This window comes from Rutilus rutilus (assembly GCF_951802725.1).
Source record: "Rutilus rutilus genome assembly, chromosome: 7".
NCBI lineage: Eukaryota > Metazoa > Chordata > Actinopteri > Cypriniformes > Leuciscidae > Rutilus > Rutilus rutilus.
Genome location: NC_140221.1, coordinates 15504507 through 15527466, shown reverse-complemented (window position 1 = coordinate 15527466; position 22960 = coordinate 15504507). Strand labels below are relative to the sequence as shown.

The window sequence follows — 22960 nt, the reverse complement described above, 5'->3', positions numbered from 1 at the left end:
AGTAATTGTTTCCTTCTCATTTAAATGCTAAGCCTTCAAGCAAACAGTGCAATCTACTGTAGCATTTCATTACAGCTGTAGAAGCACTGTAGCGTAAGATGAAAAATATCTTCTTTAAGCAGCTTTGAGAGATCTATTCATGCAGTATAACCAAAAGCTTTGTGATGACATTTGTGTCAGTTTAAGGCCAAACAGTTTTGACCTCTAAAGTGTTTCTGTCATTTACAGGGGCCACCTGGAGACCTTGGCTCTGTGGGTATCCAGGGCCCAAAGGGTCCTCTGGGTTTAATGGTAAGTACCACTGTGAGAACTGTTGTTAAAACACCAATGAGTTGGATGAAGAGTTCTTGATCAGCAACTACTGTAGGTGTTTCTTCTTTTAAGGGGATGCAAGGAGCCATCGGACCCGTTGGTATCATTGGGCCTAGTGGTAACCCAGTATGTATGATCTGAATCACTCAAGATGTTTCACAGGTGGCTTCTAATTGGGTGCATAATCTAAAAAGATCCTCTTTTTATTAGGGACCACAAGGAGATAAAGGAAATAAAGGGGAAATGGTAAGAATCCTTTTGAAATGCTGAACTTCTAATACGTATGGTTCCTATATAATCTTGTTTTAGACTGGCATTGATTGTGGCATAAACTCACTTCCTGCCTTATCATCTCCGTTCAGTGACATTAATGAGATGGGAGTCTAAGGGCACCAAGGGATATATACTCGCAAAGTTCTTTTTCATTCTTTGCTAAGTGGTAAAAAGAAGTTGAAATATTCTTGCAGCGGTATAATGTTAGCCAACTTTCCAACGCCGCTCACGCTGCTGGGTAGACTAATAAATAAATATGTGCTAGGCGCTTTTCTCTCAATAACAAAATAAACATACAACACAAATGACAGTAAACATAGGGATGTGGATATGTTTGCATGTCCTCTGCAATTTGGGAGTCCATTTGAGTCATGTCATGTTTATTTATAGCACTTCATAGCAAAGCAAGCAGCTTTACAGTATTAAAAACAGTGTCAGTGTCACTTTCATTTAGAATTACAGCTTCAATTTCTACTATAAAGCAGCTCTCCAGTGTGTTTTTTAGTTTATTTTATTTTTCTTGCGTCTGACCTCGACTGACATAACAGAAGAAATGAAACAGAAGATTTCCACGTAAAAGAAGGTGAAGCCCCAGAGCACAGCTACCTATTATGTAATCACAACGTAATTACGTAGTTCAAAGGTGTTTACCAGTGTAACATTTCTGGAAAGATCACTAAGGCAAGATGTTTAGAACTCCTGAAACGCTTAGTTGTGGCCTAATTTTGTTCGAAATGATATCACACTAGTTTGTTCTTCGATTTCACTTGAAGTATATCGGGGCCTTAGGGGTGTGTCTCAATCCACTCAAGTGCACTTCCCAGGGATTAAACCATTTCTAAAGCTGTTGCATTGTCAACTCAAAATTGTTCCAAGTGCACTCAAACATTCACTCTACAAGTTCACTGAATACACTGGGAATCTTGTAACTGGGAACTTGTGTTGCAGGTAATTGAATCATTTATATTCATGAACTGATTCACAGCATGTGGAACTAGAGAGTGGAATGAGACTTAGCCTATGACACTTTCAAGCTACATTCAGATTAGTTGGGGTAACCATTTCTAGTCAATTTCCAAGTGAATTCATGTTTGAAAAGGGTTCGCCACTGAAAATAACATTTTGTGTTTCTCCTTTTATTTGAAATAGGGTGTTCAGGGACCCAGGGTATGTTTCCCCAATGTCCTTCAATGTTACTACCGATGTTTATTCATATAAATTAAGTAGTACGATTTAACCAACATAAAAATGTTCTTTTCGCCAATCTTTAGGGACATCCAGGTCCTCGTGGACCACCTGGACCTCCAGTAAGTAGTCTTAATGCATTTTAACAAACAAATGAATAGTACAGTATGTGTCATCCTTGAATTGCATTTAGCTGAAGCTCAGAGTAATCAGTGCTTTCTTTTTCTTTATCTCTCATTGGTTTATAGGGGCTTCCTGGTGTATCTTTGGCTCATGTAAGTATGCCTAGAATATATTAAGGTATCTTTGTCGGTCTTGGCCACTTGAGAGTACATGCATGCGACAGGAGGTAAGGGCAGAAGACTAATAAATGCCAAAGCTCAGTGCCCTTAATGCACACTAAATCCACACTATCTCTAATACTGCTTCTGAGCAGCATTTGAGGCTAGGCATATCACATTATTCATCATGTTCAGAAACTTGTGTGCCCCGAAATTGCAAAAAAAAATTTTTTTGCACAAAACCTTCCAGTTTAAGTTAAATTAATTAGAAATTACATATAATTTATTAGGAAAATGTGTTGCACATTTTATTGGTACAGAGATGAGTATTTTGCAATTTGTATTTGCAACTCCTTTAATCACCTAATTAGAAGCAAATTCAATTGTCATCTGTTACATAGGGACTACTGAACGGACATTTAAAAGTTTAAATACAAAAGTATTTAAAACTAAATTGTGTAAATAAAGCTCTGTATTTTTGTATGTGTTTTCACAAACTAATATGTAAATAGTGTCCCATTGGCTAATCAAAAGTTATACGCCCTCTTGAACACTTGGGCCAAATACAGGAAAATACCGCAAGTGTAGGTATTGGGGCAGGCCCTCCTTCTCAAGAAAAAGCTTCTCACCCAAAGCAGCCTAATTAAACACACCCGCTCAGATGAAATTACAAACAAAAGTAATAATTGTCAAGAAAACCACTAAGACACCACTAAAATCCACTACATTAAGGGGGGGAAATTGATAATACATAACGGTTAGAAAAAACATGTACATAAAAAATAAGCATTTTCATTACTAAAGAAAGACAAAAACAATTTCAAAGAAAGGGACTAAATAATAATAATAATAATTCATTACATTTATATAGCGCTCTGGAGACTGCAGGCTGTAAAGTCAACCCCAACCACCACCATTTTTTTTTCCTGTTTCTATTGCTTCCATTATAAGATTGCTGTTATGAGCTACCTGAAAATCTCTCACAATAGGATAGTACCTATCCTTCCTTCAAATGCTGCTTTGTTCTCCTAAAAATAAAAGCACTCACACTTACATGATAGCCGATACACCACATATTGTGTTTGAATATAGGAAAGAATCTTCTTCTTTAATCATTGTACTGTTTACCTTCCTTCATAGTCGTACTCTACTTTGTTTTCTCTTAGGAAAATGAGGCTCTTGGTGCTCCTTCACATTCCCGTAGGTGCCAAATAGTGTTCAAAATGTTCAAGAGCTTCTGTGTCCAAGTCTAGTTTTAGTTTCGATATCATTGACCTTAGCAAATTAACTTGACTGCAAAGCAGTGAACTCTGTCTGTTCTGTGGCATCTTCACTTAACTTAATCAGGTAGTTACTACTGTTAAAGGGGCTATAGGTACGAATGAATCGCTTTTTATTGCCAATGTGTGAACAGCTTGTAACGAAACTTAAAAAAAAACTTCCCTGACTTCCTAGTTTGTCTATGAAAGCCTGTTGACTGATTTTTGTGTGAAAGACTTTGGACGTTTTTGCCAGGAAAATTAAAAGGATGTTGTAAACTGTGGGGATTTCTTTAAGACTGCAAGGGAAGCTCGGCTTCCCCTATTATGTCAAAAAATGAATGGTCAAATATGTACTATTGTATTAACATTTTATTGACTAAAAATGCGTTAGAACACGTTCATCTCAAAGACGAGTTCGTTCAGAATCAGTTACATACAGCAGGTCGGCTGACTCGATTTCCTTCTCATACATTCACGCAGCGTCACAGTGCATTTCCCTATTGAAGCCCAGCGTCCATTGACGTCAATTGGGCTGCTTTGAACAGTTTTTTTCAGTGCTTCGAAACTAGACGGTCAATGGATAAATGCTGCGATTATGTCCAGCCCACGGATGCTCAGGGGGTGAATGAGGAGTGGGCTGGCCTGGACTCCGGGCTTCTGCGTGATGATTGGAGGGTCTGTCAAAAGACTGCATCTCCTTTTGACTGACAGCCATTTTGTACTATAAGAAATCGCTGAAGCTATTCGCGCTCAGTCCCATCGCGGATTTCTCAAGTATAGTCGAAATACAAACTGCTGCAACCTATTTCTTGATATTTGCTTGGCGAAATTGCTAGCCAATTTTCATCATACATTTCACACAATTATACACCACATTCCTTGTTTCAGTTTTACAGAGTTAATTTTTTTTTTTTGGATCGTTCGTTCATTCATTCATTCATTCATTCATTCATACAGTAGGCTAGGCTAGCGTTGTAGGGGTGAAACTGCACACGATGGCAGACAGTGCTAATATTGTCGACCTGATTTTGGCAAAGCCATTTGAAAGTGTTCCTTACGAAGAAAAACTTAGAATTAAACAGCAGGGCAGTTCAACACCTAAGATTGATTTAGTGCAAAAGATTGGGAAAAATAACAGGTCTTTTCAGCTCTCCTGGTATGACAAAGTTAGCTGGCTGACTGGAAGTGCTGTGACAAATAAAATGTACTGCTGGCCATGCTTCTTGATGAAACCATCTCACAGATGTGTTGTTTGGTCAAAGGTGGGGTTTGGAGATCTGTCTAACTTTGACAGGGCATATAAAAGACATGAAAAGAGCAATGACCATGAGTGCATGTGCAAGATTAAGTTGCATGGGCAGGATCAGGGTTGAGCATGCAATCAATGAAGGTGCTCGCATTCAAGTGGCTAAACATAATGAAACAGTCAAACAAAACAGGGCCTTCCTAAACCGCCTTATTGATGTGACATCCTTGCTTGGCCGGCAGGAGCTGTCATTTAGGGGACATGATGAGAGTAGTGAATCATCCAACAAGGGGAATTACTGGGAGTTCACAGAAACATTAGCTAAATATGACTCTGTCCTGTCCACACAATTCAAGTCCTCAACTGTGTTTTCTGGTATGTCCCATACTATTCAAAATGACTTGATCTCTGCTCTTGCAGCCACCGTTTCTGATCAGATCAGAGATGAAATTCAGGATGCTCCCTTTTTTGGATGGCAGGTGGATGAAACAACTGATATATCCTGCCGTGCCCAACTCTCTGTCATTGTTCGCTATGTGGATAGTGCAGGTAAAATTCAAGAGCGCTTTATTGGATTTTTTAATGTTTCTGGGGGGCGAGATGCCCAGTCCGTTTTTGATATATTAAATGAGAACATGCAGGGCTACAATTTTAAGGAAAAGCTTGTGGCACAGACCTATGATGGGGCTGCTGTCATGGCTTCAGATCTCAATGGTCTGCAGGCCAAAGTGAAAGCAATAGCCCCCAGTGCAATGTTTGTGCATTGCTATGCACACAGACTGAATCTGGTGCTGTCACAGGGGGCTAAATGCTTGCCTGAGTGCACAATATTATTATTTGCATCACTCTCTGGGTTTGCCACATTTTTTTCAAAATCCACAAAGAGGACATCTTTTCTGGAGACTGCAGGCTGTTCAAGGTTGCCCAGAAACACTCCTTCTCGATGGAATTTCACATCACGGATAGTGAGCCCTGTGGCAAACAATTATGATGGCCTCCTGCAGACATTTGAGAACATCATTGCAGATACGACAATGGATGATGATACACTGGATTGTGCCAAAGGCTTTGTGAGGAAACTGGAGGATTTTGAGTTTGTGTTCATGTTGTACACATATGAACAAATCTTCTCTGAGACTGATGTGGTCTTTGATATTGTCCAGCAGAGGGCGATGGATGTTCTTTACTGCAAGAAAAGAATTGAGTCTCTTCTTGCATTTGTCAAAGAGAAGAGGTCAGAGGGGGCTTTCCAAGCTGTTTATGCCAAAACAGCAGATCTCACATCAGACCCACGAGATGAGCCCATGAGAAAGCGCCTTCTGACCCAATTGCAGGATCCCCAAGAGCGATACAGAAACCTGTACATGGCCATCCTTCATAACATCTTGGAGTAGATTCTTTAACGTTTTTCAAATTTGGAAAGTATGCTCTTCTTAGAATTAGTCAATCCAGGGAAATTTGATGACATGAGACAAGTATTTCCAGAGGAGGCCTTCCAAAGTGTCCTGAAAATTTATGGCCATCAATTTGATTCAGGGAGACTGAGGTCAGAACTTCAAGTCCTGTATTCAGATCAGGACTTGCAGGGTAACAGGGGAAAGCTGTGTGATTACTTGGTGTTCCTTAAAGACATGGAGTTGGACAGTGCAATGCCTCAGCTTTACAAACTGTTCTCATTAGTGGCAACAATTGGAGCTACATCTGCAGGTGTAGAAAGGAGCTTCTCCTGTTTAAAGCAGCTCAAGTCCTACACCCGTAACACAATGGGCCAAGACCGTTTAAGCAGCCTAGCTCTGCTGGCCATTGAGAGGACACTGGTCAAGTCACTGGAAAAGACGCCTAGTTGGTACGACAGGGTCACAGACCATTTTCTTGAAAAGGAACTTTTAAATAAATGGACAATTTTATGATGTAGCCCAAAAATGAGCTTCCCCTCTTTGACAGACTAGTAGCCGCCACTGGTTGTAAAGTATAGTCTATGGATGAGAGTTGCAGTGATAACCCACGTGCAGTTTATTAAACAAAACACAGATAAACAAAACAAGAAGATGACTAGACCTGGGACTGTCTAGACTCACCAAAATCATGTTACAACCAACAAAACTAGACAACAGACAATGGGAACATGAGGGCTATATACACACAAAGACTAATGACTAACAAGAAACACCTGTGAACAATCAGTCAATGAACCAATAGGAACATACACACAAGACTAGGGAAGCACATGACTTGATCACATGACGGGATAAGGGAATAACATGACAAACAGGGCTGCGTTCCAGTCCAAAATTGTCAAGCCCTTTACTCGCTAACTTCCCTCCATCTCGTTCACTTCGATGTACGTCATTGTTATATAGTTGCTATAGCTGCACGAGTGCCCACTACTGGCGGAAACTGCAATGGGCTGAATTGGAACGTCCTAAGCCCTTGATCACTTGGAATCAGCTATGGAGTTGATTTATTATTATCATTTTATTTTCCCTATAATAATTTGTTTAATGCAGAATTTGTTTTATGCATTTGTCCAAATGTATATAGGTGTGTTTGGGTTGTTTTAAATAAAAAAAATTATAATTAATATATCATAGAGTTGTTTGCTGAGGTGGTGATTAGACGAGATCTGCGGTAATGTCACAATCGTGTTGCATTGTGGTATATGGAGCTGCCATATGAAGTAGACTCGCTCCCTTGGTCAAAATCGAGGGAACGAGGAGGGTCTGTCCATATAAACTTCCCTCGTCCACTTCACGAAGTGGAACGCACTTCAAAATGGCAGCAGGGATTCCCCCGAGGGGAAGTGCTTAGGGAAGTTCGCAAGTGCGTGTCTAAAAGTGGACTGGAACGCAGCCCAGGAACAACGACTATGAAAACTTTATACTTGCACATAAAAGACATGAAAACATGAACTTGAACCAAAACCAAAACATTACAGATTTGACGTTTACTTGAGCTCCCAAGAGCCTTGCTTCCATTCAATAACATATGAAATGAAGGCTTAAACAATGTTCAGGTTAATGCCGAAATAGCTATTCTGTTCTGTAATGTCTATGTCAAGTCAAGTCAAGTCAAGTATATTTGTATAGCGCTTTTCACAATACAGATTGTACCAAAGCAGCTTCACAGTATTAAATTAAAATAATACAACAAGGTTTGTTTCTAGTGGAATTTATTGATTGATAAAATCAAATTAAATAACTCCCAAATATCCCCAACTGAGCAAGCCAAAGGCATGTGTCGTGCAAAGAAAGGAAAGTAATTCAAACTGCAGTCTCACATAGCCCGATCTATATATTCTAATTCTCAAATATATATATATACATATATATATATTTTTTTTTTATGTATCAGTTGTATCCAATAAATGTCATCACTGATTAAAGGTTTTGTCTGTGCAATATTTATTTATTTTTTAATTATTTAAAGTATTATTTATTTATTATTTTCAAATTATTGAAACAGCATGGGTCAAGCATTTCTTTTTCATATATGGGTACATTTTCTGGGGGGTCTGGGGATCAATTTGAGGTACCAAGTAATGTTTAGAACTCATCCCTAACAAAATGTGGAACCAATACCATGATACTGAACCCAAGACTACCTTTAGGAGGTGCAATTTGTTTGGTTGCAATGATTCACATGAATGTGAAAGCAGCTTGCACTCGGGTCTGGACTTTTTCATGAAATAAAGTAACCTGTGGATGCGTTTTAATGACAACATCATTAGTTCAACTAAATAAAATGTGGGGATGACAGTGGTGATGATTTACATTGGATACGAGAGAGAGTGAGCATGCGGTGTAATCGTGCAGAATGAGTGAAATCTGAGCAGCAAATGAATGCTTAGCTCACAATCAGCTGTCTCCTCAAAACAGTTGTTCACTCTGCTGCGCATAATAGCACAGATTAAAAAAATTATAATTCTGTTTTCTATCATGCGACATTCACGTTAGTGATAACGAAAGATGAACACAAACGCGTCAGGTAACGACTGAATCAAATGAGTGCGAAACGAGACCATCGCTGCTGGGACACCGGGAACAATCGTACTCGGATTCAGACCTCAGCATAGATGCCCAGTGTGAAAGCCCCTAGTCACAGGTAATCTGCAAACATCAGACCATTTTGACTTTGTTTCATTCCATTCCACAGATGTATCAGGATACTGACCTTCCAATGCTGGACCAGGGGACCGAGATCTTTAAGACTCTCCACTACCTCAGCACCCTGATCCACAGCATCAAGAACCCGCTGGGCACCCAGGAGAATCCAGCCAGAATGTGCAGAGATCTGTTTGAATGTGAGCAGAAGTTGAATGATGGTGAGTACATTATATTCATTGTAAATTTCATTGGCGTTCACTATAGCTACTTTAATACAACCAAATATGTAAAATAATAAAGATAGCTAATAGCCAATCTCAGTTGTAGTTTGTCATGATAGGAACGAATAGGTTAGGAATGTACTCACTCATTTTATTTTTATCTTTTCTTTACTAAAGGCACTTACTGGATAGATCCTAACCTGGGCTGCTCCTCTGACAATATTGAAGTGATGTGTAACTTCACCAATGGAGGTCAAACCTGCCTCAAGCCAGTCGCTGTGTCCAAGGTCTTTAAAGCTGGCAACCAGCCCCAGAACATTATGAGCAGTATTACGCTGAATTAACACTGCCCAATTTCAGGAAGCTCTGCTTTTGTGTTCATTTCTCTACAGAATAGTTCAAAATCTGTCAGCATTTCTTCCCCCTCATGTTGTTCCATTGTTCTAATTTATCAATTATATTGTTATTTCTTTTCTTAAGTTGGAGACTGGAGTGAGTCTGATCCAGATGAACTTCATCCACCTCCTGAGCTCAGAGTCTGTGCAGATCATCACCATCCACTGCCTGAACATCTCTGTTTGGGCAGAGGGGGATTCCAAAACTCCTTCCTCTAGCGCAGTGTACTTTAAAGCCTGGAACGGACAGATAATCGAGTCTGGGGGATTCATCGAGCCTGATCTGATAAAGGATGAGTGCTGGGTATGCATAAAGTAATACAGGGTTTGTGAGGAAACAGCAGGGAGTTTGTGAGCAATTTGATTAAAAATCGATATAGTATGATGCATTGCGTGTTTCAGAGTGCGGTACTGTTTTATGATCTAGTGTCTCAGAGCGCCTCAGTTCACAGTAAATGCAAAAACTCTATCTCTGCATGTGCTGCGATTTTAACGTCCATTTGAGAAAGAAACATGCGCCATTGTTTACTTTATTTACACATTCGCATAAATTCCAACATTGCGTAAATTTCGAACGTTTACAGCATTTCATCAGTATCCCGCCAACATAAAAACTGAAGAATTTGAAATGTTAAAAGCTCTACGGTTTGAACGTTTTGTAATAGTATTTGTATTGTAACTTGCAATGTATATAATTCTAATTATTTTATTTTTATTTTTAACTGTAATTTACTACAGTGATATATTTCTGTCTTCAATGTGGAGACTTGAGTCCACTTTTAAGTCAAAATAAAGCAATGTTGTCGGATGTGTGTTTTCCTTGAGCTTTTGACATACAAGGTCATCATACTATAAGAATATCCTGCAAGTTTCAGAACTGAAAACTTCCTTATTAGTCCAAAAACAGCTTTTATTGTTATATATTTTAAATATTAACTTAAAATCTCAGGGGGTACTTTGAGTAAATATTTTATGTCTTAAAGGATTAGTTCACCCCAAAATGAAAATTTCCCAATAATTTACTCACCCCAATGCCATCCAAGATATCCATGTCTTTCTTTCCTCAGTGGCAGAGAAATTATGTTTTTTGAGGAAAACATTTCTGGATTTTTCTTCTAACAATGGACTTCATTGGTTACCATTGTTTTTAAGTCCAAATCAATGCAGTTTCAAAAGTCTTTTAAGTGTTTAAACGGGCTGTACGCGATCACAGCTGAAGAAGAGGTTGTTATCTAGCGAAACGATAGGTCATTTTCAAAAAAAAAAATTTATTTATAAACTTTTTACCTTCAATAGTTCGGATTGAGCTGATCAACAAACGGACAGGGAACTACATCATCACGTTGAAAGGTCACTATTTGAACTACTATTCATATTCATCAGAATGTTATTCATATACTATTCATATTCACTGAATACTATTACTATATAGCAAACAATACTATTTGAACTATCCTCCTACGTACGGTCGCATTGTAAACAGTGGGGCGGTACTTCTGCCGGCGCCGGCGTGACCTTTCAACGTGATGGGTTAGCCTGTCCGTTTGTTGATCAGCTCAATCCGAACTATTGAAGGTAAAAAGTCTATAAATTATTTAAAAAAATTGAAAATGACCTATCGTTTCGCTAGATAACAACCTCTTCTTCAGCTGTGATCGCGTACAGCCCGTTTAAACACTTAAAAGACTTTTGAAACTGCATTGATTTGGACTTAAAAACAATGGTAACCAATGAAGTCCATTGTTAGAAGAAAAATCCAGAAATGTTTTCTTCAAAAAACATAATTTCTCTCCCACTGAGGAAAGAAAGACATGGATATCTTGGATGGCATTGGGGTGAGTAAATTATTAGGAAATTTTCATTTTGGGGTGAACTAATCCTTTAAGGGGTTCAGCCTTTTTGGCAATGTAAAAAATACTATTTTACACATGTCATTATTAGGATACCTCATTATTGCAGCTGATCCTTCCATGTTTTATCCTCTCAGATCACAGATGGACGATGGCATCAGACACAGTTCATTTTCCGGACACAGGACCCAAACTTACTGCCCATTGTGGAGGTCTACAATTTGCCCAGCTCTAAACCTGGCTCACATTACCACCTGGAGGTGGGCTCTGTATGCTTTTTATAAAGAAAGCAACAATGGAAGCCAAAAAAACAAACATGATCAACAGGATTACAGAGTCTCTGTTAGCCTTGAGGCCAACAAAACTGGCCTGAGTTTTGTACCTCTCCTCTCAAGCATGGACCTCAGCCTTTAAACATGAGGAAAGAGGAATCGAGAGCAGCTTTGGAGGAAACAAGACTTCTTATGCGAGCAGCTCGAGATGAGAGATGCTGTCTTTTCAGAGCAAAACAAGGCCTGGATATGTTAGAGGTGGTAGAGGTGATTATTATATGCTGTTAGAAGTCTTAATTTATTCACAGTTGTGTTTTTCGCACATGATCCATTTTGGACAAGCTATAATGAGCTTAACATTTATTTGTAATGAAGTACTTATTTTGTATTCTATAGTTATACATGATCATGTGTATTTATACATGTACATGTGTGTGTATGTATATTTTATGTAAAGTGCAATAGAGAATGAACAGATTGTTTTTAAAAGATGATTCTTCTGTTTGGTTTTCTAAGGAAGTGAGGTTTACTGTCACTCATATCATAAATTCAGGTTTATTGTCATGCGTACTTGTGTATATCTGCGCATCTGTTGTAAAAGCCTCAGATACCAACACACATGTGCATACATTCATAGCCAGAATATGAGTCAAGGTGAATCCAGACTTGAAAAGTAACATGTAAACAGCTACCTCCCATCTCTATTTTTTGGGTGTTTTGGGACAGTACGTTTTAAAGAAATGGATTCACATGCATTTAACTCCTGTGGTTAGATTTCTGTTTTTAACTGAAGTGCCTTTTATACCTTAAAAGGGAATATTTTTGTAGAATTTTTTTTAAAGGAAAGTTAAAATGATCATTTTTTCCCAGCCAAAAATACTTTTAATCCTCTATTATGCCTTATTTGTACAAATATTTGAACTTTAAAGGCACAAGAACTCTTTTATTATAGGAGACATGGTGTTGTCATAAAGCATTATGCTTTATATCCCTCAGCTGTAGGCCTTTCCATCATTAAGTACATATATGCAATTGAATAAGCCCTATCTGACTGCAGAAGTAATTGTTTGACATGGAAAATATGCTCTGCTGCGTCAAAATGACTGATTTTTGTGTCTTTGTTGAGGTGTGTGTACAAATTACAAACCTGAGTTGTAATATTGCTGTTGCTGATCAAAATGAGAGCACTAGAATATTCCACTATATTAGGTTTGTCAACAGCTTTGACATCATGGTGAGCTAATTATTTCAATATCTGTGACCAAAAAGAGTATGAAATTCTTGATCAAAACTGTCAGGAGCCATCTTACCTTGCCACAAGAGGTTGTTAAATATCTGTTCTTTGTATGTGTAAATTTGAGGTCTCATTGTAATGCATGTTGTGATTTCAGAGCAAAGAAAGAGGTGGATATTCTTATAATGAATATTTTTACATTACCTCCAAAAAACCAAAGAACAAAGATTTCAGTTTTGTGTAAATTAAATCACATTGATACCACAGAAATATGAGTATGGAGGACAGCAGTCCTTATATTTGTCTATCTGAAGTTGTTTTGGCCGTTTGAATAAATAAAGAATAAGGAAAACATGCTGACAACGTTCATACCCACCCTCGTTTTGTTCCAAACCCGTATGCTTTTGTTTTATTTAATGAAACACAAAAATAGCTTGAAGAATCTTTACGACACTCTTGACCATATGACATTTCAGATTGACCGTGAACCAATAAAAAAAAATGGATTTACACTACAGTAGATTCATTGGGCAATGGACACACCACCCCTTTGGTGGTGCTTCTCAATTGGAAGGCTGCATATCTCAGCTGCCAAGTCATCAAGCTCAGTCAAAGGACGTCTCAATTTGAAGGATCCTTGGAGGGCAGCCTTCGCTTCGCGTCCTTCTTTCGGCTCATTTTGAAGGATGCATCAAGTGTATCCTTATGCCTTCAATCTTTCACAATACTTTGCACACATACTAATTCATGAAAAAAAAAACTGATGAAAAATGAGTTGGCACTGAGCTTGTCTGAGTTTATTATGAAGGCATTCTTTTGTTTAGCTGCAAATTAAGCCACTAGGAGACCACAGACAGTTGTCATTCACTATATAGCATTAATAGAAAGCCAGGTGATATAAAGATTTTTAATGGTATTTTCCATGACCATGGGGGCGGGAACATGTGTGACGAAGCCATGCGCATTGGTGTGGCTGTGTCTGAAATCACCCCATTTAGCATTAAATAGCCACTATTTGAAGGGAAAGCCACAATGGACTGCAAGAACCACTGTCCAGCCGATGTACGCTCAACCAGAGATGGTCTTATTATTGGGAGATATGAAGGTCCGTGGCTGACTCTACCATTGGAGAAAGCGTAACGGCTAACTAGGATCACATGTGCCTTGATAACCAATCACACTACAACCTTGACGTTATTAGCTGCATCCAAAAACGAAGGCAACTGATTGTTGCCTCGCTGCCCTATCAAGCAATGACTTTGCAGGCAGTGTTTGCGCATGAAGGTACCTCACGTAACAGACTTCTGAGGCACCGTAACAGTTTAATGATACAGCTAAATAGAGCAAGCTTTGGTGAAAACTAAACAAAAATGTAGTGGAAAACATGAAAAACGTTCATATACACACAAACTGACCAGTAATCGCAACTTTCAGACGCCATCTTTCTTTTTCTAGCTTAACTGTCACCGAATGGAACACCTTAAAAATGTCATCAGATGAAGGGATCTCAGGAGACAGGAAGTGAAGCTAACATTGGATTCGGTTTCTTCAAGCATCTTGGAGACGTTCCCGTAGTTCTTTTGGATTTAGTCTGTCTCAGTTTTTTCTGTTTCTTCATGTAATCACAGACAGACTCGATGATGGTGAGATCAGATCATCCTGGCTGTTGTCAGACTCCTTGTGCATACACAAATCTCACTGGATTATTACAATTAATGGATATTAACATGCCTAAGACTTTTGCACAGTACTGTATATTGTTAAAAGCGCTATATAAATGAAGGTGACTTGACTACTGGAGCTGCCAGTTTGCTGTTTCAAATAATTATTAAACAGCAAGCACAAACTAAAAGCGGCAGCCAATAAAAATATTTACGATATAAATTGGTAAAGGTAAGTAGGCCTAATGTTAACCACAGACGTATGCACAAAATGAATAACTAAATAACAGTCCGATATTGATGTTCAACAGTTCTATCTCTGCTAAACTTACTCAACACTGCTTTTTTTACTGCCAGAGTTTTTCTGAGAAGTCAGCAGAAACACATTTCCTAATAGTTTGTCATAATTTCGAGTAACCCTTGATAAGGTCTCAAAATCTCAATGAGTCATTTATAGGCCTGTGTAAACATTTGCAGTTGAGATATAGCCAACGTGACTGTAGGGCCCTCACTGACCCAACCACAGGGACACACACAAGGCCTACATTACCCGGAGATTACCATTCATCTCAAAAGAACGTGCTCAACTGGCTCAGAACCACCCAAAAGTATTTTTGAAAAGTTGTCAATGGAGAAAGACAGTTTTAGAACAAGATGGTGTATTTACGACATCACCAGCAGGGGGCAATACTAATCAGTACTAATCTTTGAAATCTTTTTTCCTGTTTAAATACAAAGCTATTTTAGTAGATAGTAAATAAAGTATAATTACACTTGTTATAACACTTGATGAACCACACTTTTTCTTTTACAAAAGACACTTTATTGCAATTTCAAGCCAAGTTCACTTATCTATCCATATAATAATACAACACTGCCACCTAATGGCAAGACATGAAAACAACAATGAAATTTGGAATTATTGGAAGAAAAAAAAATCCCCCACAAAGCTTGTGATGAGCTATGACTATGAAGAAGTCAGTCATTTTTCACTTGATAACTTCCTAAAAAAGAATTAAACGTACACTAATGAATCTCATCCTCTGAAATTCATCAGCTGCAATATAAACAATTTTTCACATTATTACATCGTCACATGCTGTCTGTACTGTTGATGTGCCATAACTTATATATTCACTTATGTGGAGAGGTATAAGCACTCCTAGAGAGATTTCTCATCTTTGATGAGGTGGTGTGTGTTTTGCGAGGGACCAAACCCAGGTCTCCATTTTCGAAGTGAGAAAGATTAGTAGATTTCTGCTGGAGTTCACTTGGTCTGGAGTTGAAAGCAAGTATGAGAGTCATTAAATCACATTGCCATAATCAATTCTTCATACTATATTATGGTTATGTTTTCCATGTCATTGAAGTAAAATACATTTAGTACCTTTTCATGTAAGAGACTTTTTTAAGATCACTTCTGCAAGCCAATTCAGTAAGAGCAGGACCTTTTCCTAAAGCTGCAGCACTGTCCAGCACAGCCAGCAGCTTTTGCATCATCTGATTTCGTCTTACGATAACCTTCAGTTCCGAGTCTTGCTCTTTAGGGACCTCCTGTAACCAAAGCAGAGTAAGACTACTGTTTATTTACTTTTCTAAAGCACCGAATGATAATGTATCTTTACGTTCACCCTTACTGTTAAGGCCTCTTTTAGCGCTATAGCTGCTTCTTCAAGAACTGTCTTTATCTGTCCCGTCAGCGTCCTTTCCTCCTCAAGCTCTCTCCTGTGAGTCTTGGCTTCAGCTTTTGTTTGGTTCAGCACTTCTATAACTGTTGCATGTTTCTTTCTGTAAGTGGTGGTAATACTATTAAAATACATGTAATTCAAGTCATTTATTTAACTCATAAGTGACTTCAGGAGTCCTACCGGAGAGCATCAAGCTCTGTGGATACTGCAGTATGACCGTCCAGAAGCTCTTGGTGCTCCAGTTTAAGTTTGGCACATTTCTCAACTTCAGACTGCATTTGCTTGCACTTTTCTGTCAACCGATGGACCACCTTGAGAAAGAGTTATGTTTCATCTGAGCATTAGGCTATATAAAATACACGTTTCAAAACAGCAAAGAAAAAATCACTTAAATGCATGAAAGTACCCAGCTAACAAAAAATACACTATGTTCCAAGAATGTTTTGCTAGCATTGCCATTAAATTGTCCTAACATTTAAATTGTCCATTTTTAAAAAATGTTTTAACTTTTTTGGGGGGTTATGTGAATGTTTCAGAATGTTCAGAGAAAAAAAAACTACATCCAACTAAAACGTTTCAGGACAAAACCATTCCATGTTTTGAGGACATTATTAAACACAGATAACTTTGAAAGAATGTTCTGTTAACGTTACTGGAAGAACGTTTGTTTATAGCTTTGAGTTAACCTTGCCAGAACGTTATCCAAAGTTCTAAGAACATTCCCTGTTAGCTGGGTATTTTTTGGCTAAATTGGCAACCTTTTGATTAGCAACATTCTTCTTGGTTATTTCATGCAGCAGCGGTTCTGTAATGCCATTCTCTAGTTTGAGTTGTCTTTCTCTTGCTCGTAGAGCATCATTCTCCTTCAGCAGCTCCTGGGTCTTGTCTGAGAGCAGCTGAAGTTGTGCCGTCACAGAGAGGTTCTCTTGCATGGCCCTCATTGTCGTCTCAGGCATCTTTTGGTCTGACACCCGCCGGAATTCAGCTGCTACGGCAGCAACGTGTTGCAGCATTTCTTTCTTTAGCCTGTCACCATTCAATCAAAATGGGTAATTCTGTTTAATGTTTTTCAGTATTTATTATAAATGATTTATTTGTACACATCTTTTTTTTTTTTTCATATGCCCTCGTAATCTTTAATTAAAATAACTTTCCCTCCCTCTTGCAGCAACTTATTTCTCTTCTCTGATGATGCGTTTACTGGCGTGAGGGCGGGGCAACCTGTCACTCACGTGACATCACAATAACAAACCACAATGATCCAACAATTCAATCAATTCCTAATGGGCACACTGAAAAAAAATTATTCGTTGAATTTAATAAAAAAAATGTATCTAAGTGGTTGCACACAATTGATTTTAGCTACATTTAAACAAATGCATTAAGTTGAACTTAAGTTCAACTTAATGCATTTGTTTAAATGTAGCTAAAAATCAATTGTGTGCAACCACTTATGATAAATCTTTTTATTAAATTCAACAAATCATTTTTTTCAGTGTCCCGCGGCCGCCCTACATTTTTTTCTTGTGCAAGAAAAATACGTGTCGCAATATGGAAGAAAAGACTATTACAACTTCTGTTTCATGCTGACTTTAATGTTTGTTAATGGATTAGCTAATATTAACTAATGGGACCTTATTGTAAAGTATTACCATAATATTTTTAAAGACTATTTATTGCAGAAATGTACACATATTTCTGAAACTATTAATTTTATAATTTATTTAATATTTTTTTGTGTGAGAAGTTGAAAAATCTCTGCAACATAGTGAGTTCAAGGATTTGAAAGAACCTTAGTGTCTTTTGAATGCAGTACTATACATATATACCAAGCAACAGATCCACTTGTTTACTGAACAAATGCCTCTTTGTAATCCTTTACATTGCAATCATTCAGTGAAAATAGATGATGTGTGTAAGATGAAACAATCTCCCGTTCTATGCTGATGGTTTCAGACATCAAATAATGCACAGTATTTATAAATGGGAGTAAAGGCCCGTTCACACCAAGCACGATAACTATAAAGATAACGATAAAGATAACTATATATGCGTCCACACCAACGAACAATAACGGTCTTTTTATTCTAAGCACGCGCGCGCCCGCCCCATTTTAAATGCGCGAGACCTTTAAATTAGAATGGATTCTGATTGACTGTCAGTGTTTTATCGTTTGACAGCTGGAAAAAAATCGTTCTGAAAGTGATCCCAACGATATCGTTCCTCATATCTTTATCGTTATAGTTGTGGTGTGAACTCTGTTATTCTTTAATATGGAGAACGATTTTTAGAATTATATCTTTATCGTTATCTTTATAGTTATCGTCCTTGGTGTGAACGGGCCTTTACTGTTGATCAAGTCAAGTCACATTCAGTTAAGAAGGCACTCTGAACGATGAGTATGAACATGCTCACCTGTCATTGTCCAGTACAGCTTTTTTCTCCAGATTATAGATTTGTGCTTGATGCTCCTCTTTTTGATTTTGAAGCTGCTGTTCCAACGACCTGCGTTCAGCCATGAGCTTCTCTCTCTGTATAGAAAAGTCCTCCAAAGATGCCAGCTTACCAGCTAAACACAAAAAGGTAAACATATTTTAATTATGGACACTGGTAATCTTGATAGGTAGAAAGGTGCATTTAATAATCAGTCCAGTAATAATAATATTTTTCTTAGAACCTTTTCCCAATACAAAGAACCTTTTGCGCAATGGAAAGGTTCCATGGATGTTAAAAGTTCTTCATGGAACCCTCATAAGGAACCTTTATTTTTAAGAGTGTATCACACACTTAGTGACAATTTGTTATATGTTTTCATTTTATTTGAAATTTGTTTTGTATATATGCAAATATGTGACTGCTCAGAAGCTTGTACCAAGCGTCATGTTCTCAGATGTGAATTTTTCCTTATTTTCCTGAAGTTCATGTCTAAGCATGCTCAGCTGTAACTCAAAGGACTCTCTCTCGGCCTCTTGGGCTTGCTGGTGTCTTGATAAAGTCTCAGCCAGATCATTCAGTTCATCCTCTTTTTGAGCCAGTGTGCGTTTCATGTAGAGAACTATATCTTTCTTCCCTTTCTCCACATTATTAATCTTAGAGGATAAGTCCTTTTCTTTAACCTCCAATTCATCACATTTAAGCTGGTATCTGCAAGAAAAAAAGACAAGGTCACAGTTCTTAATGGCACATATGAGGCAAGTACTTCCTGTTGAGATATGACATATTTGGTTAAGTATATTGTCAGGTTAATTATTAACATTATTCATTATAAACCAAAGTCTACTCCATTTTATTTCCCTCTAAGGCAGAGACATGAGCTAAACGAATTAAACAAATGGCCAACTAGCCTAACTGATTTCTGAAGATGCGATTATAATCTTATATCTTTAAGTGTAAACGTACTGAAACTTCAATCAAGTGGTCAAATCTGTTTCGTCATTAGGTGAGTGTTTCCTCCATTGCTTTAGGTTTTTACTGTAGGCTTAGGCTACAAGAAGTGCAAATGCGTTTTTGTTTTTGGGTTGTTGTTTTTCTCCAATTCTGAGGTAGTTTGAATGTCGTGTAAACTTGAAAAAACTCTTAATGTAATAAAAATAAACAACAATGTCAGTGGTCGTGATAACTTGCCAGAACTCTCACCTTTCCAGTCGCTCCTCCAAATCACGTATTTGAGCCCGAAAAAAGTTTTTGTCACTCTCCGTTAATTCTTCGCCGTTTTTCTGCACAGGCTCAATACTTTCCTTTTTATTTGATAGGCCATCTCCGCTCCCCTTTCCATTCTTTTTGGGAGGCATTGAACTTTTACGTGCTTTAAACTAAACAGTCTGAGAAGTAAAAACTTAAACAAATGCAATTGTTTCTTGTTGCCATGGACGTGAGGTTCGAGTTGTGTGTCATGCGCAGAGACGTGCGCAAAAAGGATTTGCCACATGTTGTGCCTTTTCGCAAAGCCTATTTTTAAAACCTGAAATTGTTGAAAATAGTATACTAACAGGTTTGGCCATATTAAACAACAGTTTCACTTTCATTTCTGACTAAAAGTAGAGCTGTACCACTCCCAATTCGGCCGATAGACTCATTCAATGTTTTATTAGGTAGCCTATTTCTATTTTTTTTTTTTTTTTCTTAACCTGTTGGCCTCAGAATATTTTACATTTACTAACATGTACTAGTATTTAAATGTAATTTGCAATAAAAATCACTACAGCACTTTCCTAAACACCTGTAATACTGAAACCAATTATTGTACATAATGAGGAGGACAGTTTGTGTGGTTGTGTAGGCTAAAGTGTTCATATCGACTGCTCACAATTGGAAATTTATTTCGTGTAATACACATTAGTATTGTAGCTCTAATATTTACACAGTTGAACAGAAATGAGTACAAAAGATGTTCAATAATGCACAATGTTTTTCAGGAAAAGGGATACTTTTTAGCCTACAAGTTGTATCCCACAAGTTATTTTACAAAATTGTGTTACTCCACCAGTAGGCTATTCATTTAAAATTGTAACTTTTTTTCTAACAGCACATAATACACATTGTAGCGAGATAAAAATACATTTTAGACCCGTTTACTTTTTACTTTTAATTCAATGATAATTGGATAATCATAGGCAGGGTGCAGTTTCCTGGGACCATTCAGGTTAAAACTGCATGACTGTTGAAAGACTCATTGACATCTCATTGTTCACATCCTCCTATATTACTGAGAATTTGCACTAAGTCCTCTTGTATGCTGCAATGTCCTAATTTACCCTTGAAGAATTCCCCTTTTTTAATAACAAAGGCTATAGCAATCCATGTGTTAAAATTACAGCTAGTCACACTTTAACTGTTTTAACTATGTATTAACATTAATCATTTGATACAATGTCATTATTGTGTGCACGTTTTACATTGTAGGCTACTTATATTTAAAAATGCCTGCATGTAATTACAGCCGTAATTAAGTAGTTACATAATTAATGTAGCCTATAATTTACCTGTAAAATAACAGTGTTTATTGTAAAACATTTTATGAAATTGTTTGTATTTTTTGCACTTAATTAGGATATTTAACTTTTATTTTACAGTTTTTGTTTGGCAGCCAGTCATTTGACTGTGTTTAATATTTTTCTATATATATATATATATATATGGTGGATATATGGCCAGATGGCGCAAAGGGACAGTTGGCACCATTGCTGTTTTTCTTTTTTACAGTGAGCAATGGCGCCATCTGGTGGTGATTTCACGAATTATTATCTCCATTATTTTTGGAGATATGTGTCATTTAAGAAAAAGAAAAAAAACTCTATAAATAATAGAGTATTTTTCCTGCATCAGAAAGTGATAATTTTATGGATATTGTTTTTAATTTTACAGAGTTGTGAGTAGCCTACATTTTAAAATAAAGGTAAAGGACTGTCTTTTTTTTGTTGTTGTTATTAAAAATCTGGATTTTTTACAGTGTAACCATACTATGAAACCTGCCCCTAACAATACTCGTATCCCACCAGCAGCAAAAGTGTTTTGCAAATTGCAATGCAACATAAACATGAACGCCTAATATAAATTATGACCTTAGCTTATTCTTTAAATCTCCATACATTTCTGAGGTTGGTGCATTTGGCTTGACATTTTCATAGTAAATAAGGTTTATAACCGTTTTGGGTATTACGTTTTTATTTATTTATTTATGGCATTTTTAAAACCTCACCGTTAAATTCACTTTATAATGTTTCACAAAAAAACTAGTTTGACCCACTTCTGTGCTTTATCTGCAAGCCGTGCCAGTCAGAGACTGGCTCAAGGAATAAAACAATGACCTGAATGACACCATGGGCATCTGCGAACTTCAATTTGGTTTTACTGAACTGTCTAAACAAAAGCTTGTTGCGTAAAATAACGGGCATTTTGTGAGTATGATGTTGCCAAGTTGGAGGGGGAGGGGTGAGAAAGATACAGAAAGAAACGACGTCATCATGAGACAGACACTGCAACATTGTAGCAAAGAATAATAGACGCGTTGCGTGTCAATATACTTGTGACAGTGATGGACTTCCTCACCAGCTGGACCAAATCTCACGACCCTGTTAGTAGTAAATGACAGTTGAAGTTACTTTTAAAACTTTTATGAGAAATTATATAGCAATGAGTTATGCACTGAGCGCTGAGGTGAGATATTTTAAACGTTGATAAATTATTTTAAATGTTGAACTGATCGGGTCTTCTGATTTTGGAACTAAGAATTTGCATTCTGTGTATCTGTGTATTGTCACATCATGATAGGGTAAAAGTAGCAGTGTTTGTTAATGTTTGTGTTTATAGTGATAGATGGTGCTTGTTTATGTGTGTCTGAGAGGAGAGAGGTGTCTCGCTTCGGGGAGGGGATTCAGTTATGAGGCTCATTATGTAACTGCTGTTTGGAAATGTGTTTTCGCGCTCCGCTTTTTGAGTCTGACATTCCTACAGTTCCATTGGGATTCCGTTATAAACATCACGGCGAGAACAGATCACAGAAGAAAACAGAGAGACAGCGTGCGTAAAGTACGTGTTCATCCTCATCCTGTCGTGTCGAACCTAGGTTAGAACAAGTGAAGTGTCTGAGTCTAAGAAGTAGAGAGGAGGATGACTTTGGTGAGAATCCCTTTCTGGTAGGAGGTTATTTTATGGTTCGTAAAAGGATGTTTATGGGACTCCTTTATAATGTAAACAAATTCAATTATTGGAGTAAGATGTTAAAATGTCTTCTGATATGTTTAATTATGTGTTTTCATATAGGCCTACTGCAAAAATGTTTAATTTGCGTAATGATTTCACAGAGGAAAACACCAAAACACAGTACGTGCTCATCCTCATCCTGTCATATCGCATGTTGTATTTGTGTCTGAGGCTAAAAAGTGCTTTATAGAGAAGAATGACTTTGAGAATCCGTATGAGGCTATTTCATAGTTGCTGAAAGGTTGTTTTGAAGACGCCTGATTTATATTGTAAAC

General features: G+C 37.5%; 3 protein-coding genes across 9 annotated transcripts in view; 2 read left to right on the top strand and 1 right to left on the bottom strand.

The window, feature by feature from the left end:
* col27a1b (collagen, type XXVII, alpha 1b) overlaps nt 1-13001 on the top strand; it is a 113447-nt gene extending 100446 nt beyond the window's left edge. The window contains exons 51-60 of the mRNA XM_084414038.1: nt 229-291; nt 385-438; nt 523-558; nt 1735-1752; nt 1857-1892; nt 2019-2045; nt 8712-8880; nt 9061-9170; nt 9364-9582; nt 11266-13001. Coding sequence (XP_084270164.1) covers nt 229-291; nt 385-438; nt 523-558; nt 1735-1752; nt 1857-1892; nt 2019-2045; nt 8712-8880; nt 9061-9170; nt 9364-9582; nt 11266-11412 — 879 coding nt within the window. The 3' untranslated portion in view covers nt 11413-13001. The remainder of the gene's footprint in view (nt 1-228; nt 292-384; nt 439-522; nt 559-1734; nt 1753-1856; nt 1893-2018; nt 2046-8711; nt 8881-9060; nt 9171-9363; nt 9583-11265) is intronic.
* A 2103-nt stretch (nt 13002-15104) lies between these two features.
* Nucleotides 15105-19994, bottom strand: cfap157 (cilia and flagella associated protein 157). Its single transcript, XM_084414941.1, has 8 exons — nt 19620-19994; nt 18856-19127; nt 18399-18552; nt 16742-17009; nt 16164-16294; nt 15933-16083; nt 15683-15849; nt 15105-15571 (listed from the first exon to the last, which is right to left on the bottom strand). Exons 1-8 carry the CDS (start codon nt 19772-19774, stop codon nt 15430-15432), a joined length of 1440 nt encoding a protein of 479 aa, XP_084271067.1. The 5' UTR covers nt 19775-19994; the 3' UTR covers nt 15105-15429.
* The window catches only part of sh2d3cb (SH2 domain containing 3Cb), a 13783-nt gene continuing 10098 nt past the window's right edge, over nt 19276-22960 (top strand). Inside the window, exons 1-2 of one of the 7 annotated variants that reach the window (XM_084414933.1) lie at nt 22362-22618; nt 22746-22805. In XM_084414933.1, coding sequence (XP_084271059.1) covers nt 22593-22618; nt 22746-22805 — 86 coding nt within the window. In that variant the 5' untranslated portion in view covers nt 22362-22592. The other 6 variants (XM_084414934.1, XM_084414935.1, XM_084414938.1 and 3 more) reach the window with 6 other exon arrangements.

Coding starts and splice junctions, on each gene's coding strand:
- cfap157 (XM_084414941.1), bottom strand. CDS start 19,774: ATGCCTCCCAAAAAGAATGGAAAGGGGAGCGGAGATGGCCTATCAAAT. Junction 18,553..18,855: donor ATCTGAGAACATGACGCTTG/GTACAAGCTTCT, acceptor TTTTGTGTTTAG/CTGGTAAGCTGGCATCTTTG. Junction 16,084..16,163: donor ACAGAGCTTGATGCTCTCCG/GTAGGACTCCTG, acceptor CACCACTTACAG/AAAGAAACATGCAACAGTTA.